The sequence below is a fragment of the Pleurodeles waltl genome, chromosome 5, assembly GCF_031143425.1.
Source record: "Pleurodeles waltl isolate 20211129_DDA chromosome 5, aPleWal1.hap1.20221129, whole genome shotgun sequence".
Taxonomy (NCBI): domain Eukaryota; kingdom Metazoa; phylum Chordata; class Amphibia; order Caudata; family Salamandridae; genus Pleurodeles; species Pleurodeles waltl.
This window is the reverse complement of record NC_090444.1, coordinates 518,122,709-518,143,216: the sequence shown is the minus strand read 5'-3', so window position 1 is coordinate 518,143,216 and position 20,508 is coordinate 518,122,709. Positions and strand designations below refer to the sequence as shown.

The 20,508-nt window shown below is 42.7% G+C and overlaps 1 protein-coding gene across 3 annotated transcripts in view; it reads right to left on the bottom strand.

The window, feature by feature from the left end:
• The window catches only part of CFAP61 (cilia and flagella associated protein 61), a 1,725,308-nt gene that overhangs the window by 1,436,894 nt on the left and 267,906 nt on the right, over positions 1-20,508 (bottom strand). For all 3 annotated transcript variants that reach the window (XM_069234340.1, XM_069234338.1, XM_069234339.1), the window contains exon 8: positions 305-464. In XM_069234340.1, coding sequence (XP_069090441.1) covers positions 305-464 — 160 coding nt within the window. The remainder of the gene's footprint in view (positions 1-304; positions 465-20,508) is intronic.

Genomic DNA, 20,508 nt, shown 5'->3' with positions numbered 1-20,508 from the left:
CATTTAAGACAACGACTGCTCAGGGCCCATAACAGCTAGTACCTACCTTCTGCTCCAACATTCCAGTGTTTATCTTTCAGATTCTGTCTGTTTAGTTTAGAACATCGTAGTCTTGCTGCGTGGAATGTTCTAACAGGGGATACTGGTTAATAGATGCCTTCTCCCTTGCTAGAGGGACTCCGACCTATAACATGGGTTCCGGGCCTTTAACAACTATTAAAACCCTCTGCAGTGGGTCATATTGTAACTTGCTACACACATAAAGGACGTAAAACATTAAAGCATTAATTGAAGATTCTTCTACCTCTTGTAACACTTGGCTCCGGCGTTGGGATTGGTGATAAAATGTCATCAGGATGTGGTTTACAGAGACCATGGAAAGGACCCAGATCGAAGCAGTCCTGTAATAATTTTAGATTCACTTCGGTGCTCACACTCATGAACCCGACAGCAGTTCCATTGTCCTGTAAAAACAAAATTACATTGAGACGTTAAGAAACGTACGTGCTTGGAAGCTGTATGACCAAGTGCTCGAGACTCATGTTCAGTTATCGGTAGGTGATGGGCTTCCCCCATTAGAACACCTAGGGTGCAGGCACTTCTGGTTATCGCGCGCCTGCACTCAAGTTCAGTAATTCTGGTCCAGGACATACAGCAATCTCTCTGCTAATGGCGAGGTTCCTGGAAGCCCTATTCCACACCCTTTCTGACATTACAATTCACATGCTAAGCCAAGCAGAATTCCTGGAAATGTTTAACTAAACTTCATATTGCAGTTCGGATATAGTAATTATATTTCTTGCAGTATAGCCCCTCCCACCATTATGATTTAAACACGGTGTTTTGCAGCTTTTTCACATATTTTGAACAATGCGTGCTCCTCAGCTAGAAATGTGCAAATCATGGCTACAGTGCAGGTATTTAAGACAAGATGTTTCAGTTCCGTTGCTTTGTGATGATATATTTATCTTTTTACTCGTACAGTTTTGGTTTAGGACATTAGAAGCAGAAAATCCGAAACCGAGTCCAAGAGCCACGAAATGTGCTAATCTGTGCAGCATTTCTCCTTTGTAAGGTATTCTGAACTAAATAGGATGGAAAGCTTTGCGGCCATTACATCACATCTTGTTAACCAATGTCGGCCATCACCAAATTCAAACACAGATATGCTGCAGTAGATCCTTCCTTCTTATCCCTCTCATTCTTGTAGATTTAAAGTCCCACTGCCTCTCGTTATGCTTTCAGCTCTAACATAATACCCCTCTATCCAAGTAATTTCAGATTTCCATGGTTTGCTTCTTTTATGCTTCTTCAGTGGTGTGCCCCGCATTGGAACACACACAAACTCTTACCAGGTCGTTCGCTGTGGAACTTGTCTCCAGTCACAGACATGATGGTTTCATTAGGTCATGGCTAATTAGAATGATGCATCCCAGGTATTTTAAGTACATATTTGCTCAGGTTTTCACTACTGTTAATATTCATTATAAATTACTTCAGGGTGAAGAGCCGAATTGTACCAGAATGACTGAGGACGAAAGCCCATAAGCTCTCTTTTCCAAGAGAAATTGTCAAAAATAAAATATTTCCAGTTGTCTTGAACACACCATTCCACCTGCTATCAAAGATGTTCAAATCTCCGGGGAAAAGTTATGTGACTGTAGTAGTGCGGTAGAGGAAAATGATTCTTGCTCCATGGACTGACATTGGAATTGGACGACTTTCCAATGGCCAGATGTGGTAAACAACCATAGTGTTAGGATAAAAGGATAAAGCATGCCCCAATAGGATAGTCAGATTCGAAGAAGACCCAAAGAGGATCAGGCTGTGGGCATCCAACTCGGAATGATTATGGGTCACAGCAAAAGTGTTCAGGTTCTGGCACAATAACAGTGGCAAGACCTCTTTGGCTATCCCTGCCCAACTTCTGCCACACTATCGAGATGCAGCCATGGGAACAGACAGAGCTGGTATCTAATTGAGCACACGTAGCAAAAATGCAGGTGCCCAGGTGGTGGTCCATTGGCTCAAAGACTAGTTCTTGGGTTTCCAAAGACCCTCGAAGTGCAGTCTCGAAAAATACCAGACCAAATAAAATAGCTGTGACATGGCTTGAAATAAGGACAACACATCCAGAGGTATATTCCGGATCAGGAGAAGGTTTCCCCAACAGGGAGCACTAGCGGTTGGTGGCCAATTTTACCAAAATTCAAGGGAAATAACTGTTACTGTGATCCTTAAACAACAGAGGTGGTGTGAGTGTGCAACTCTGAAAATGGGTGGAAAGAAAAAATATAACTGTGGGTTACACTTGTACATTTAATGAGCCAAGAAACTTTATCCGGAAGGTGAATACAAGGGAATCCCCCTGCCATGATCCTTAAGTAATGAAGAAAGGGTGCCCAGAATAAAAGGGTAGTACCAACGAAATCAGAAGCAATTGTAAAGGAATTGCATGCAGGAAAAAATTAGGGCCAGGGGAAAACACACCAAACAAAAACATCAAACAACATTCTATAGAGACAGCCCCACACATAAATGCATGAGGATATACACATATAGAATAGATGAATTAGGAGAAAAGTAGATACACGAGAAACTGAAAATTGAAGAAGTGAGGGGGAACATGGCCCTAGAGAGACATTTAGGTGTGTGCGGGGGCAGGGGTCACAAAGACAGATGGGGGAATCTTCTGCATGATGCGTGGGAGCAAATTCAGTTGTCAGACCTGTTTTCCAAATTCAAACACAGATTGTTCGGATTACCAGAAGAGGACTCAATGCAGGAAAGTTCTTAGAAACTCATAGGACAGTAGTTCGAGGAAGTCTGGTTGCTGAGCTCTTTGGAAGTGAGCAGCTGTCACATTTTAGTAGTTCAAACGAGACAACAAAAACTCGTCAAAAGAACACCCAAAGCCCAGGGCAACACCCCGAATGTTTAAAAGTAAAGAACTAAATTATAAATGGACCTGCCAAACTTAAAAAAAAAAAAAAAACAGGAGATATCCGAATTCAAGAACAAATCCTCAAACACCTGTTTTCTATTGCTATATTTTAAATAAGCAGTGCAGGAAGTATGGAGGTGACGTAAGCAGGTCAAGAAGCAACTGCAGCAGAGGTGCCTAAAACAATTGCTCATAATCCTGGGTAAATTGAAATTCCTGGTAATAAGCACTGCACTATTTTCTAGGAAGCGAGGGACATGGAGGATGGAATGAAGCAGACAATACTGGAACTAAACATGATTAAAAGTAACACATCAGCAGGTTACCTAGAGAATTGGGTGGACATTTAGGACGGCAAGATGGAAAAGGAGGGAGGGTAATGTATTTGTGATAAAAGCGGTTCGGAACAAACCACGAAACTGATATAGGAAGTAATAACCTCCAAGCTAAATTGGAGAAAATGTAAGAAGGATCAAATGTAATGTATATAAACCAAAAGAGCTGGCGTTGCTAAAGCCAAGTGAGAGGAATGGAACTATTACATTTTAGGAAAAGCCCTATATGGTGCAAGGAAGGAAATGACTTGCTCCTACATGTGGGTCACAGCTTGTGAAACGGGTTATTCATCACCCTGCGCAGTTCAAGTCTTGAAATGTAAAATGCCAAATCCACATATGTACACGTGTACAAATGAATGCACATTTAGCATCCATGGGTCAAATCTTAAGTACGACTTCATATTCCACAAGACACATACAAATATCAGTAAATTCTCATTATTAAATTCATAGAAAAAAGTTTAAAAAACATACAAGGGCAACAAGTAAGACGGGGTTTTACAATGCATTTGTGATCACTTTAAGCATTCTATTTCTATTTAATTTGTTATTTGATTATTAGGAAATAGACCCCCAGTCTGCATATAAACTAATCATCAACCCAACACAACGTGCTACATGTTAAAAAAAATATAACGATTACATAGAATGACAGATACATTACATATCATTTAAAAAAATCAAGTCCTTTGTTGGACTCGAACTTCAAAATATTAAAAAAAAAAAGAAAAAAAAAAAAAAAAGACACCTTCCCCACCCCAAGTCAAATAGAGAACAATATATTAATTAGGAATCGCAGACAATACTACATGCCCCCCCCCCACCCCGGCAGTGTGTGGATAGTCGGAAAATAGCTTTGCCATTTCTCTGCCAAAGTCTGAGTTCCCAGCCATCTCATCAAGGGTGGTCTTTCACTTTAAAGATGCCTGTAAAGAGAAGCACAGCAAAGATGTCATGAGCCCTAGTACAAGAAAAGAAATGGGGTTTTGGCCGCTGTTTGAACTGTGACATTCAGCAGTAATCAGGTTCCTTTGGCCTCTCATGCATCTGGGCCCTGGTGCCACTGCATCTGTTGAACCAATAAAAGCTACGCCCCTGTCTGCAAATTTCAAATAATCAGCACATCTATTATGAAATTCCTGAACGTGTATGGTCACAGGATGTTCAACATCACTAAGTCTTATGTCTGTGTCACTCACAAATTCAACTGGCATATATGATACTGACTATATATTGTAACCTTCAGGAGCACTGCAAAATATATTTCACCTAAGAGGAGTGACGACTGATGAAACCACGTTTCTCAAAGCCGTTCACCAGAAAACCAATTACTTTTTTACGTTTGCCAGTATTAAGAATGCAAATGACAAGCAACCTTTCACTGAACCTGCTGGACAAAAAAAGCTAGATGGGAGTCCTCGTGCATATAATGGTCGTCCTCTGCATTAGGCCCTTGCTTGTAACTGGATCTTGCTCTAAGTAACTGGAGATGTGCACGGCTTATTTTTGTCAATCCATATGGAGTGTTAAGTTGATCTCATAGTTTCACATTTCTCTGTTCAGAAACTACTACAATTTATCTTTTTTTTTTCAAAACCGAATATTTATAGCATTTATGCATCTGCAATAACACAAAACAAGTACCAATCGTTGAGTTAACCAACATTCAGGGAAGTTTCGATAAAAAGTCAAACCAACAGCATCTTTGCTTACAACATGAAACCCCAACCATATCCCCACCCAACCCCGTTTCCTGCTTCACAACCAATCCCATTTCCGTAACTTACCAGCCAACCTCTAAAGGCAATAACACATCGTGCCACATAGTTCTATCAGGGTTACTAGTCTTATCCCCCTGCCTAACTCGAGACACATCGCTCAAACTTCCCCATTATTTACAGCAAGCGATCTAGAACTGTCAGGGGAGTCAGCAACTGGCGCCTTCATGCAAGCCAACAGGCTTCCCAAGCCCTGGCCTTATCAATCGCGCATCTTCCTCTCCTCACTTTCTGAAACAATACTCTGCCCTAACATTCAGCCCATTGAACCAATGCAGCTCTCCAGTTATGTAGTTAAGGAGCCAAGGCTGCTTTCCAGAGCATAGTAATTTCCCTCTTGGCTAACATCAGTGCTAAGTGAACAAATTGAGTAGAAAATGTATGCTTATGCAGGTGGGGAAAGCTTCCTAGCAAACACACCAGAGAGGTATAGGGTATTTGTAGGAAGTTGGCTCTGTATGTACTATTTCAAAGTAAGAAATAGCATGCACAGAGTCCAAGGGTTCCCCTTAGAGGTAAGATAGTGGCAAAAAGAGAATTCTAATGCTCTATTTTGTGGTAGTGTGGTCAAGCAGTAGGCTTACCAGAGGGTAGTGTTAAGCATTTGTTGTACACACACAGGCAATAAATGAGGAACACACACTCAAAGACAATTCCAGGCCAATAGGTTTCTATATTAGTTTATTTTAAGAACCACAGGTTCAAGATTTACAAACAATACTTTAAATGAAAGGTATTTCAGTCAGGTATCTTAGAACTTTGAATCATCACAATAGCATGTACAGTTTTGGCAAAAATGGCAATAAGCTATTTTGAAAATGGACACAGTGCAAAAATCAACTGTTCCTTGGGGAGGTAAGTAAATGTTAGTTTCACAGGTAAGTACAACACTTACAGGGTTCAAAGTTGGGTCCAAGGTAGCCCACCGTTGGGGGTTCAAGGCAACCCCAAAGTTACCACACCAGCAACTCAGGGCCGGTCAGGTGCAGAGGTCAGTGGTGCCCAAAACACATAGGCTTCAATGGAAATAGGGGAGCCCCGGTTCCAGTCTGCCAGCAGGTAAGTACCCGTGACTTCGGAGGGCAGACCAGGGGGGTTTTGTAGGGCACCGGGGGGGACACAAGCAGGCACAGAAAGTACACCCTCAGCGGCACAGGGGCGGCCGGGTGCAGAGTGCAAACAGGCATCGGGTTCGCAATAGGATTCAATGGGGAGACCAGGGGGTCTCTTCAGCGATGCAGGAAGGCAAGGGGGGGGGGGGCTCCTTGGGGTAGCCACCACCTGGGGTAGGAAGAGGGCCGCCTGGGGGTCGCTCCTGCACTGGAGTTTGGATTCTCAAGGTCCTGGGGGCTGCGGGTGCAGTGTGTTTCCCAGGCGTCGGGTTCTTTGAAGCAGGCAGTCGTGGTCAGGGGGAGCCTCTGGATTCCCTCTGCAGGCGTCACTGTGGGAGTTCAGGGGGGGTCAACTCTGGCTACTCACGGGCTCGCAGTCACCGGGGAGTCCTCCCTGTAGAGTTGGTTTTCCGCGGTTCGAGCCGGGGGCGTCGGGTGCAGAGTGGAAAGTCTCACGCTTCCGGCAGGAAACGTGTGGCCTTTAAAAGTTGCTTCTTTGTTGCAAAGTTGCAAGCTGGTTGAACAGAGCCGCTGTCCTCGGGAGTTTCTAGGTCCTTTTAGATGCAGGGTAGTCCTCTGAGGCTTCAGAGGTCGCTGGACCCTGGGGGATGCGTCGCTGTTGCAGTTTTTCTCGAAGTGGGGAGACAGGCTGGTAGGGCTGGGGCCAAAGCAGTTGGTGTCTCCGTCTTCTCTGCAGGGCTTCAGGTCAGCAGTCCTTCTTCGTCTTCAGGTTGCAGGAATCTATCTTCCTCGGTTCTGGGAGCCCCTAAATACTCAATTTAGGGGTGTGTTTAGGTCTGGGAGGATAGTCGCCAATGGCTACTAGCCCTGAGGGTGGCTACACCCTCTTTGTGCCTCTTCCCGGTGGGGAGGGGGTCACATCCCTAATCCTATTGGGGGAATCCTCCATCTGCAAGATGGAGGATTTCTAAAAGTCAGAGTCACCTCAGCTCAGGACACCTTAGGGGTTGTCCTGACTGGCCAGTGACGACTCCTTGTTTTTCTCATTATCTCCTCCGGCCTTGCTGCCAAAAGTGGGGGCAGTGGCCGGAGGGGCAGGGCATCTCCACTAGCTGGGATGCCCTGTGGTGCTGTAACAAAGGGGGTGAGCCTTTGATGCTCACCGCCAGGTGTTACAGTTCCTGCAGGGGGAGGTGAGAAGCACCTCCACCCAGTACAGGCTTTGTTCCTGGCCACAGAGTGACAAAGGCACTCTCCCCATGTGGCCAGCAACATGTCTGGTGTGTGGCAGGCTGGTAAAACTAGTAAGCCCACACTGGAAGTCGGGTATGTTTTCAGGGGGCATCTCTAAGATGCCCTTTGGGTGTATTTCACAATAAAATGTACACTGGCATCAGTGTGCATTTATTGTGCTGAGAAGTTTGATACCAAACTTCACAGTTTTCAGTGTAGCCATTATGGTGCTGTGGAGTTCGTGTTTGACAGACTCCCAGGCCATATACTGTTATGGCTACCCTGCACTTACAATGTCTAAGGTTTTTGCTTAGACACTGTGGGGGCATAGTGCTCATGCACCTATGCCCTCACCTGTGGTATAGTGCACCCTGCCTTAGGGCTGTAAGGCCTGCTAGAGGGGTGACTTATCTATGCCATAGGCAGTGTGAGGTTGGCATGGCACCCTGAGGGGAGTGCCATGTCGACTTAGTCATTTTCTCCCCACCAGCACACACAAGCTGGCACGCAGTGTGTCTGTGCAGCGTGAGGGGTCCCCAGGGTGGCATAAGACATGCTGCAGCCCTTAGAGACCTTCCCTGGCATCAGGGCCCTTGGTACCAGGGGTACCAGTTACAAGGGACTTACCTGGGTGCCAGGGTTTTGCCAATTGTGGAGACAAAGGTACAGTTTAGGGAAAGAACACTGGTGCTGGGGCCTGGTTAGCAGGCCTCAGCACACTTTCAAATCATAACTTGGCATCAGCAAAGGCAAAAAGTCAGGGAGCAACCATGCCAAGGAGGCATTTCCTTACAGTATTGATCTCTCAGTAACTTGATTCACACATTCAAGCACATCTATCGAAGAATCTCGCAGCTCAGGACAGTCCCACACCATGTGGAACATATCAGCCTCTCTCTCTCCCAAGATCGAGGGCAATGTGCATCTCTTGCACCAAATATTCTTCTGATTTTGCCTGGTGTGAGATATGCTCTATGCAAAAAATAATAGTTAATTAGCTTAAATCGTGCATTGCGGGAGACGGTATATGTATTGTTAAGGATGGAAGACCACTGCTAGTCAGAAATCTGAAAGGCCATATCCTCCTCCCACTTGTGTTTCAGTGTATCTAGTGGCACATCAATTTCCGCTTGCATGGCTTGGTATAGCATTGTGACAGAGCTAGTTTTCTCTGATGTCGTCCAAAGGATATGACTACTGTTATAAGTCAAGGGTTCCGCTGGCCTACCACCCCATTGGTTCCACAGGGTCCGTGTAGTTGTGTGGTATGTGAGAAATTGGTAAATCAAATGATTATGATAGTTCCTTCAATGGCAGCAGTTCTCCGTCTCGGAACAGATCCCTAGTCATGAGACTCCTTTCTCAGATCAAGTAGCCAGTCCAGTCAGTGTCCCACTCTTGCTTAACTATTCCAGGCATTGCAGCGGTAACTGTGGTGTATAGGGTCTGGGGGCATTTGTATGCTGTAGACCGCGCTGCCAGCAACGTTGGATAGTCTGCATTTCTAGGCCCCCTTCTGCCACAGTTCGCCTCGGGAACATAAGCAGCTGGAGTAGCACATGTAATGTAGATGTGTCCGCACGTTCCTCCCCTCCAGCCTGCAGTTGAGCATATAGCCACTAGTTGAGCCACTGAAGTTGGGCTGCCAAATAGTATATTTCAAAGTCAGGAGCTGCAAGACCACCACCTGAGGTCAGTCTGCGCAGTTTATTCAGGGCCGCTCTCTGTCTTCCCCTGCCCCAAATCAACCCCACTAGTAGTGAGTCCGTTTCTCTGAAGGTGCTGAGTGGGATCAATACAGGCAGTGTTGTGAAGAAATATAGGCGTCTTTGGAGTACTATAATTTTAGCAACTGTGACCCTACCAGCCACTGAAAGTGGGAGGGTGCTCCAAAAGGCCACCCCAGTGCAGAACGACCTTACTGCTGCTCCAATGTTTTCATCTATGATGTTCTTAACATTATGATATATGTTCAAACCAAGGTATTTCATGCAAGAGCCCTCCCAACTCAGTCTGTGCAGGTCAGGCGGCTTCTGCATGCGAGGGGTTAGCGGGAACACAAGTGACTTTTGCCAGTTGATCCGCAGGTTCGAAAGAGTGCCAAACTGGTCAATAATCATGACCGCTCCAGGTATGCCCTCCCTAGCACTGGCAAGAAATAACAAGTCATTGGCGTATAAGGCTATAGTGTGTGTAGTAATACCCTCGGTCAGTCCTCTATACGCAACCCCCAATCTCGCTCTACAGCCTAGGAGCTCGACTGCTATGGCGAATAGTAGAGGGAAATGGGGCAGCCCTGCCTAGTCCCATCCTGTCAAGTACCTGATAGAGATAGTCTCACTGAAGACTGTCAAATGCTTTCTCAATATCTATACAGATCACCACAGCCTGACCATCTTCAGGGTTCGAAGTATCCATTAAGGAGAGTACTCTATGTACATTCACAGCTGTATTCCTTGTGGGGATAAACCCATTTTGGTCCGAGTGTATGAGGGCGGTCACATGGGGAAGGAGACACGAGGTAAGAACCCTGCTCAGCGAGTTTGTAATCTTTGTTTAGCATGGAGAGCGGCCGGTATGCCCGCATATCATGAGGAGGTCAACCCAGTTTAATCAGAAGAATCACCAGAGCCTCACTCGCAGTGGCAGGAAGATGTCCCACTTACCTCGCTGACGTGAATAATTCCTCTAATCTACTGACCAAGTCCTTAATATATGCCACATACATTTTTTGGGGGAGATCATAGGTCCCAGGCACTTTCCCTCAGGCCATGGCCCTGAATGCCACCCTGATCTCAAGCACCGTTATTGTTCCCCCCCCAATATGTCAGCATCCTCTGCTCCCAACCTGGTTAACACCGCTGAGCCCATAAAAGCATCTAGTTCTTACCGTTGAAGCTCAGGTGGGGGAGCATATAAGATGGTATAGTAGTCCTTGAATCTTTGTTGAATTGCTGTTTGCCCATAAACGATGACACTTTCGGACGTTTCAATTTCTAGTTTTGGGTGGTCCTAGGGTTCGGATTAGCCAACCATGCTAAGAGCGTGCCCATCTTATCTGTCTCGGCATGAGCCCTCATAAGATATTCACGATAATCACTGAAGTTTCTCCAGGTCGGAGGCAAGGCGCTCGTTTGCTGCTAGCAACTGAGAACGTAATTTCTTATTGCTGGTGTGGGATTTCTCAATCCCCTTAAGGACTTTTTCATGCTCCTCTACATCACGCAGGAGGGAACGTCGCACCCCCACGACTTCAGCAATGTATTTACCCCGGATCACAGCCTTGAAGGCCTCCCAGTCATTATTCACTAAGTAATCGCAAATAGCTTCTCCAACAGCATGCTTAAACCCCAGGTTCTCCGGTGCCTCAACTCGCAATCACCAGTCCAGGATTCGGGGGCATTCTCTATGCCTAAACAAGATTTTTTAAGCCGCTAGTATCCCCTGATGGATTAACGTCTATTCGTTCGAGCATATTTTACAAGAAATGTCGAACACCCCATTCCATATCAAAGCTAAAACTAATTTGTATTCTAATTTTCATCTGACTTTGTGAAAGGATCTCTTCTCAAAAAATCCAAAGCCGCCTTTTTTGGACAACATAAGTATTCATCAGTATCAGTATTCATCTGAACCAGTTCTAGATGATCAGTGATTTTTATATGATTTTCTTCCTCAACTATACACCTTACTTAGTATATATGTTAGAGCTAATTTCTCACTAGTCTATTTTGTGCATATTGATTTCTAATTCTTCACTCCACATCCCCCTCTACTTAGCGATTTCTGTAAATTCTGCAGTTGATGTTGTTCAAAGTAAGCGTACATGCTTAAAAGGGATCCATATCTTTCATAAGGGAACCTTGGTATATACTATACACAGATACAATGTTCCCTTTAAATTAGTGAGCTCAGTATTAATCACCCGTTCTTATTACCATTTATGACTTGTGCAAAGTACAAATCAAGGGCAAAAAAGACCCACCCAGATAACTGAGGAATAACCTAACATTGGCAAATATTTAAGATGAGGAAGAAATTTTAATTTCAAACAATTTTTTTTAATGAATGTCAAAGATTGTGTATCTGGCTAATGGACAGGGGTACACCAAAACTGAATCAGAGGAAATATAAAATGACCATCAAGTAAATAAACTGGTTTGTGCTGGAACACTCACCATATAGGGCACAGTTATCCAGAAAAATCTCTTTAAAAGCTAGTGTTTAATTTAGTCACTTAACAATAAGATATTTTATTTTTGTTTGTTTTGCATGTTATCAAAAGCTTACTCAAAGGAGCGTTAAGGCATAGTAATATCAACATCAAGAAGCTCCAATCATTATCTATTATGGCTATCCTACATACTGCAGCAAGCCTCATACAGGGCATAAAAAGATGAGATTGCATCACCAGCATCCTGCTGGAACTTCATTGGCTCCCATTGCTGGCCTGCACTATCTTCAAAACCAGCTGTGTTATTTATAAAGTCATCCGGAGTAGCACACCCACTTTTCTTGCAGACACTCTTACCATCTCTGGGGGTTCTCAAAACACCCACAAACAGAACACCATCGGACTGCAAACTAAGAAATGTAAAAAATAAAAAACAAGACAAGCAGTATTTTCCATCTATGCACCTAGGATCTGGCTCAACATCCACATATCTATCAGGTCTGCTCCGACTCTGTTCCAATTTAGGTAAGACTTGAAGACTCACTACATCCCAATGCATTAACCGTTCACAACTAAACTTCCTCTCCTACTACTCGTTGACTGTAAGCTTACTTTTGACCTGTGTAGTGCTCCATTGCCTTTGGCTGGGTTTGCCCTATAGAAATACCATATACATACATACATACAAACTCATGCTGCGCCCTCTTGTGTTAGGTATGTGATCGCATGTGCAAAATTAAGTTGTTACAGTGTGGGACTTTTTTCGCACACCCCTATATTTACCTACCGTAATTCCATCATTGTTTTATATGACTATATGCCCACATGATGTACTTACTGTATATTGGTTAAACATCTCAGAAAGTTAGGATGTGCATCAGGTAGCACAACAGAATTTGATGTCCAATAGAAAAGGCACCAGCCAGTTTTCCATTTCACAGCAAAGAGCTCTAGCCAAGATGTGCCAGATGGCAAGTTAGTGAAGACAATAAATTGCTCCGGTGGGGTGGCAACATTTCTAGCCTCCTTTTGCTTAGAGAGTCCAGCCATATTTTCAGAATGGACGCGTTCAATAAGGCCAGTCACTATCCAAATCGATAACACAGTTGTATTCACTGTTATGTTTTTGCAGGTAAACCATATCACTGTGTTGGTCCATCTCTATTTTGCTGATTGCAATCCTTCTATACATTTTTTATAACTATAATAATGAAAATATAATGTTGAATTTGGAAACTGTATATTGCCTATTCACACGAGCATTACGTTTCATTATCATTTTTTTTTTTTTTTTTTTTACAATGGTCATTAACCTATTTTTGTTTATGGCTTTGTTAATTGCTACAATTTGCTTTCTTGCAGTTGATCTGTGTTTTAGCTAGTATTGCCTTTAAAACACACATGAAGGCTAATTGTGTGACTGCTGTGGAGGCACTGTGATAATCGCATTAGTCATTTTCTATTAGGTATTTTTTTCTGTGTTTAAACTCTGATAATTATTTATCTTGCCATTGTTTGGCTGATTCAAAAACCGTAAAATTTCGAACATACTTAAAATACTGCTTGGGATTGTCGGCGTATGTCTGCCATTGGTAGACTTCACTTAGATTCGATTTCAAACTCTGCTTCTAGGCCATGGTGCTCCAACAAGACGTAGCCAGCATGTTGCCCATCTGCTCTGCAGCCTGCTTGCTATCACTTATAATAAAGTGTTCGTAATGTACTATACAGTGAAACTTACACATCGAGGCCTTCCTTACAAATGCCATGGTGTTTAGTAAGATAGTTATCACACCTGCCAAATAATGATACAACTATTTATTTGGTTAGATGCATACTATATTTCCAAATACAAGTTTCTCCGTATTAACGGAGATAAGTATGCTTAGTTTAGTGCTTTAGACACGGAAATCTGCATGTTTCTGTAATTACTAGGATTATTTATTTTTACACAATGTATTTTAACAGGCGCCCCCTGATGAAACTGACCTGGGGAACATTAAGAGGTGATTTACCCGTAGTAGTTTCTATAGTTGCTTGCCATTCTGACATGTGCAGCAATAGTCAATGCACATACCAGATTGCACCGAGCCATTCATAGTGGAGACCTATGTAATGCAAAATTGGGATAGTCACGATTGTTACGTAGGTTTTGTGTTTTACCTTGTACGTTACCTTTGTTACTTTCCATGCTGTCTTAGTTTTGATCTCTTCAGCATTACACACAGTAAGTGTTAGCAGAAATACACTGCACAAATATATTACTAGGCATGTATCACTTTTCTGTTGCCTTTGTATTGCAAGTATTTATATATGCCTTTCTTTTACATTTGATTAGATGGAATAAGATGTAGAATGGGGTCTCCAACAACACCGAATGCACAGTACTGAGGAAGAACCAGCCCATTGTGCTTTGGGAGTCAGAATGTCGACACTTTAGTTATAAATTGTTAGGAAAGACAAGTGGAACAACTGGTCCATTTTGCAAGTCATTGCTATTTTTATGTGAAAATGGGTTCATTTTTGACACTTTGTTTTCACTTTTTTGTACACCAATCACCATCCACACCAAAAAACTGTGTTGTGTTACAATGACTGATGTCACCTTTGAGTTATAAAAAACACGCTTGAAAATATTATACATCCTAGGCCTTTCCTGCCATTTTTTTTAATTACTAGATTTGTTACAGAATCTTTATTGACACTGGATCTGATGATCTGAATGGATCATACGTGATGTGTAATAGGGCTATCAATCTAAAGGAAACAATATTCTCATTTATAGAGTGCAGGCATTTGAAATCAATCATGAAAATATGCACATCGACCATTAGCATTGAGGTTAACAAATGAAGCTATGCTATCTTGACTAACTTTTTCACACACAATCTTGACACCTCCAAAATCTATAGTTCAACCAGAGACAGTCAAAATATTCTGTCATTTTCACTGACTTCTTCACACTGAAATGCAGCCCCAGTCCAAGCAGCAGACACAACCCAATGCCTATCTCATTCAGGAAGCACAAGAACGTCGGTAAACAACAGTTTCAGCAGCATACATTGCTGTAAAAACTAAACCTAATTAAGATAACCGAAAAAACATATTAGATAACCGTAACAACGTTTCCATCACTTTTGAGAAACTAGCCACTTCAAAAATATAGAAACCCAAATTAGGTGTTAGATCTACCAACAAATGCCTCAATGAGGAACTAAAAGTTCTGAATTACAATAGTCACAAACTGTAGTGAAAAGGGCATAAGTTGGCATCAACTGAAGACAAGCTCCTCTGCTAGAGACACAAGAAAGGGGTGAAAAGAAAAAAAAGTTGCAAAGTTTGCGAATTGCATCTAAGAAGCTTCTAAAGAAGCAAAGGAGAATTTCAGCATCTTCCAGGAGCTGTCCAAACCATATGCTAGAAGAATACCTCCCTAAGCCATTTGACAGCATTGTGAGGACTTCCTGGGCCTTTCTGAATCAACAATGTCACCTGTCATGCAGTTTTGTAACAATCCTACCTAACTGTTCCCCACACCTCAGTCTTCTTTCCAGACATTAAGTCCACTGATATCAAGAAAGTGTTGAAACTAGCCTCCAAAAAAAGTATCAAATGTACCCATGGGACTGCTCTCAACTGCAGCTATTAAGGAATTCCTGTCTTCATTCACCAGGGACATTCCAATCATGTTAAGTACATCCCTGACCCTCTTGAACATGTCATCACTCCTCATGAAACATAGGAAGAGCAGCTGATCAAGACAAATTACTGACCCATCTCCAACCTACCTTTTGCCAGCGCGATCATTTAAAGGGATGTTATGAGTCAACTCCATGACTATTTAGAACAGAATTATCACCTCCTTGATCACCTGTCAGATTCAGACCGTCCAGAGAACCATAATCCTTCCTAGCAAAGCTCTCCTTTTAGGACGGCAAAATCAGCCTTAACACTGCTTACAACTGCTTAATCACTCCATCGTCTAGGATGTGATGGCCCACAAAATCCTCTATAACAGACTAAAAAAACTGGTTAGGTGACTCTGTAACTGCCTCAGCCGGGATCAAATTCCTTCTCTCTAAACGTACCCAGAACGTAAGACTGGTCTCACTGAAATCATCTTCATGACTGGTGTCAGGGCGTATGCTCCAGAGAAGGCAGTTTTCAAGCTTTATTTTTAACAATTATTTATGTTTAATAATACAACTCCTTGAGTAATATCAGGAGAATGACTAAATCTAAGCTGTTGTTCCTAATTCACTTCTAGCTGGGCAACAACACAGAAAGACAGGCTAATATCACTACTTGTATGAACTACATTTTCCATTGGAAAAAAGTGAGTTTCTTCTGTGTGAATAAAACCAAAACCAGACATCCTACTTGGATCACCACTAACAATTTAAGAAATAGGAACCTTAGGATTATCTTTGATGCTGAGCTCTCCACCCTTCAAAAGGTATTTTTTCTTCCAAATCGATCAGTGTGAAACTATCAAGAGTCTGAGATATGGCATGGTCTGAATAATGTATCATCAGCTTCTTGGGATTCCCCAAGATACTCACTGATTTCATGTCAAGGCGAGAGGCTAGCCTTATGTATTAATGTTTTATTGCTTACTCGTTGAAGCTTTTGAAAGTAACTTTTAACAAGACCAAAGTTTCTGAATTAGAACATGATGGTCCCTATAAGTCATAGCCCAGCAGCCACCTCCCTCGTTTCGTTGCTGGTTCATGTCAGTTAAGTACATTGCTAATATTAGAATGCATTGTAAATTTCTTGAAAAATATAATGTAGTAGTTTATTTTGAATACCTTATTTGGGTTAGTTCGAATCCCAGTTTTTGGGAATGATTTTATTGTGATTTAAAGAAAAGAAATAAAATGTAGGTGTATAGTACAGTTTACTTTAAATCCTTGTTTTCATTCATTTATTTTGTTTAAATGATTGTTTCCATTCATATTTTGTTCATTATTTACGTGCAATATTTGATGTAGAACAGCTTTGGTGACTTACCGTATTGATTTCACTGTGAGCAGATTTTTAAATCAGGTCCACGTTAACCACTTGTGGGACCAGGACCCGCTGGGCATCGTGCCACTGTTTTGGTTATGCAGAGCTTTGTTCACTGACATTCATGAGTAACGTCAAGAGAATCTATTTGGTTGTCCTCTCCCAAAAAAATAGGGGGGCATTTAAGGACGTTTTGGACAAGATGGAGTTCTTTTGACAAAATATCAAGGGGTTCTAAATGTGATAAAAGGAAAAATAGTGGATGTCAGGAACATTCCTCATCAAACAAAGGAATAAAAAAAAATATGTTTTTCGAAAGATCAACATTTGCTAGTGGAAATGGAGGCACAGGAGGTGATAAAAAATGGAGCCATAAAAAGAGTACCAAAGGGTTTGGTGACTTTTGTGAGTACCATTTTTTGGTGAAAAAGAAGGACAAAGGTTGACGTCTAGTGAAAAATCTACGAAATCTCAATTGGTTAGTAGAGTACAGACTTGTCAAGATAAATCTAGGGAAATCGATTAAAAATATTTTGCAGGAGAGAGATTGGCTAGTGAAGATATAGCATAAAAATGCTTACTTTATGATCCCTATATCCTTGAAAGTCACAGATATTTTCAATTGAGATGGCCAGGAACCCTGCATCATGTTGCTTGCCTTCCTTTGGGTTAGCTTAACATTCTTAGTGACTCACAAAGGCTTTGAGGCCTGTGGCAGCTTATCTTAGAGAAAGGGAAGTATGTATGATTATGTATTTGGACAATTTCATGATCATGTTTCAGAATCACGCGGTATAGAGCGACCAGTTGAAGCAATTTCTAGAATGTCCCCAGATTTAGTTTTGGAGTATGTATGGATGGGGAGCATCGTTAGATCAACAGGAGACTGGCGGCAGATGGTCTCTGAAGGAGAAGTCATCACACATCAACTATCTGGAAATGATGGCAGGTTTTTTAAATCTGAAAAGGTTTTGAGAGTTTGTTAAACAATTGTAATATCTTACTGAAGATGGACAACGTGCTTGCAGTTTGATATACCTACTGCTTAGGAGGGAGCAAATCAAAGAGTTTGGCAGGAGATAGCAAAAAAGATTTGGTGTTTTTGTTTGCAACACAAGATAGATCTAAGGCAGAGTAAACACTAGATTAGATCTAAGGTTTGAGTATTTTCCAGGTCAGAGCATTGCTATTGTGAATTGGAATTCCAGGTATTTGAAAGATTACAGTGGTTGGAGACTCAGGTGAATGCTGTTTCAGATGTTACAAGCAGAAGTAGATCTGTTTGTTCAAGATTAACTAGGCAACTACAGGTGAGTTCTTCAGCTGGAGACCAGATCTGGAAGCAGAAGCAGTAGATGCATTTCAGCAAAATTAGAAAGAAACAAAAGGTTATGCTTTACTCACAATTTGCAGTGATTTAGAGAGTTTTGCTGATGGTGAGGAAGCAGAAGAATCAGGTAATATTAGTAATAAATGCCCTTTTGAGTAGCTTAACAGGCGTTTCCAGTGTTGATGGAGTTGTCAGTGGAAGTAAGTTTCTTAATTCTGGTATCACCAAGTTTATTGGTGGCTTCAGATGGAGAGGATCATCCTTTAATGGTAAATGTGCTATTGCATCTTATTGTTTGGAAGATTTCAGAGGTGGAAATCAGTTTGAGGGCATTTCAGGCAAGGCTCAGAAGTACTCAGAGAATCTTGGGCTCCGGGAACAAGAAATCAATATGTAAGGGCATGCAACATCTACGTTTGATGTTGCATGGAGAGGGGTTTGGATCCCGTGGAGAAATCTGTAATAAAACTAAGTATTTTTTTTTCATCTGAATTGTCTGGGAAAGGATTAATAGAGACTTGATAGAAGGAAATCAATAGGAACAGATGTTTTAGTCTGCAACAATATGAAAGGTATTAAACAGCATATGCCAAAGTTGCTTGTGAGATGTAAATATAATTAGAAAGATGGCCTTCAAATAGATATTTATCATTGTGTCAGGGAGATGCTGATGTTAAAGTGTTGGAGGGCAGTAACTTTTTACCGTTCTAATGGGGTTTTGGTTAATTTTACACAGAGACCATGAACAATGACTTCTTTAATATTTTATCCAAAGTTTGATGAAAATCTGCAGTTGTGTTACTGATGTTTGAAAGAGTATGAAACTAAAGTTCTTCTACTATAGCCATATGGGTGATGTTAATGAGTGAATCAGGAGTGGATTTGAGCATTTTTGGAGCATGTTTAGTGCAAGAGGCTTGTAGGAAAGTACCATCTTTCTTGGCATGTTACCCCAAATTTGTATGTTTGTCAGTATGTCTTTACTGTCTCACTGGGATCCTACTAGTCAGGACCCCAGTGCTCAGTTTGTGGCATATATGTGTTGCCAGTATGCTTGACTGTGTCACTGAAGTTCTGCTAACCAGAACTCCAGTGCTTATGCTCTTTCTACTTGCCAAATCTGTCACCATAGTTTAGTGACTCCACATTCCAATTCTAATAGGCACACTGGGCACCCCTTTTAAGTCCCTAGTATATGGTACCTGTATACACAGGGCATTGGGGCTCTAGGAGATCCTTATAGACTGCAGCATTTCTGTTGCCACCCATAAGGAGCTCATACAAACCTTTCTTCAGGACTGCCACTGCAGCCTGAGTGAAATAGTGCACACACTATTTCACAGCCATTTTTCACTGCACCAGGTAACTTAAAAGTCACCTATATGTCTAATCTTAATTTACTGAAGGCTAGGGGCAAAGTTACTGTGTGTGAGTGCACCCTTGCACTAGGGAAGGTGCCCACACGTTGTCCAGGAAAAGTTTCCTGGACTTCGTGAGTGCGGGGACACCATTATAAGCGTGCACTACATATATGTCAATACATATATGTAGCTTCACAATGGTAACTCCGAATATGGCCATGTGAGGTGTCTAAGATTGTGAAATTTAACCCCCATTCCAAATCTGGTATTGGGGGGCAATTCCATGCACTCTGGGGGCTCCACCATGGACTACAGTACTGCCAAACTAGCTCTATGAGGTTTCCTCTGCAGCTGCTGCCACCTCACAGACAGGTTTCTGCCCTCCTGGGGAATGTGCAGCTCAATCCCAGGAAGGCTTACAATGCATTTCCTTTAGGAGAGGGGTGTTACACCCGCTCCCATCGGAAATAGGTGTTACAGGCATGGGGGGGGTATCCTCCCAGAGCCTCTGGAAATGCTTTGAAGGGCACAAATGGCACTATCCTTGCATAATCCAGTCTACACCGGTTCAGGGACCCCCAGTCCCTGCTCTGCTGCAAAACTGGACTAAGGAAAGGGGAGTGACCACTCCCCTGCCCATCACCACCCCAGGGGTGGTGCCCAGAGCTCCTCCAGAGTGTCCCTGGCATTAGCCATCTTGGATTCCAAGGTGTGGGGACCCTCTGGGAGCATCTGAGAGGCCAGTGCCAGCAGGTGACGTCAGAGACCCCCTCCTCAAAGGTGCATACCTGGGTAGGTAGCCAATCACCCTCTCAGGGCTATTTAGGGTCTCTCCTCTGGGTGTTTCCTCAGATTCAGTTTGCAAGATTCCACCAGGACTCCTCTGCTTCAGCTTCTGACCGTTGGATCAACCGCATACTGCTCCAGGAACCGCCGGAACTGCAACAATGTATCCAGGAAGACTCCTGTGACCTGCAACTTCCAGCTTCAGCAAGCAACTGCAACAGTTTCCAAGGGGTGCACACTCTGAGGACTGCCTGTCTTCATCCTGCACCAGAAGAACTGAAGGAATATCCTGTGGAGTAATGGAGTCACTTCCCTGCTTCAACAGGCACCTCTCTGCATCGAAAATCGGTACACTGGGACTATTCTCCTGTCAACTAGTGTGATCCTTGGAACACAGGTGGTGGACCGAAGTGATCCTGACTATCCAACGGTCCAGCTGTCCAAGTTTGGTGGAGTTAAGAGTTTGCCTCCCTGTGCCACG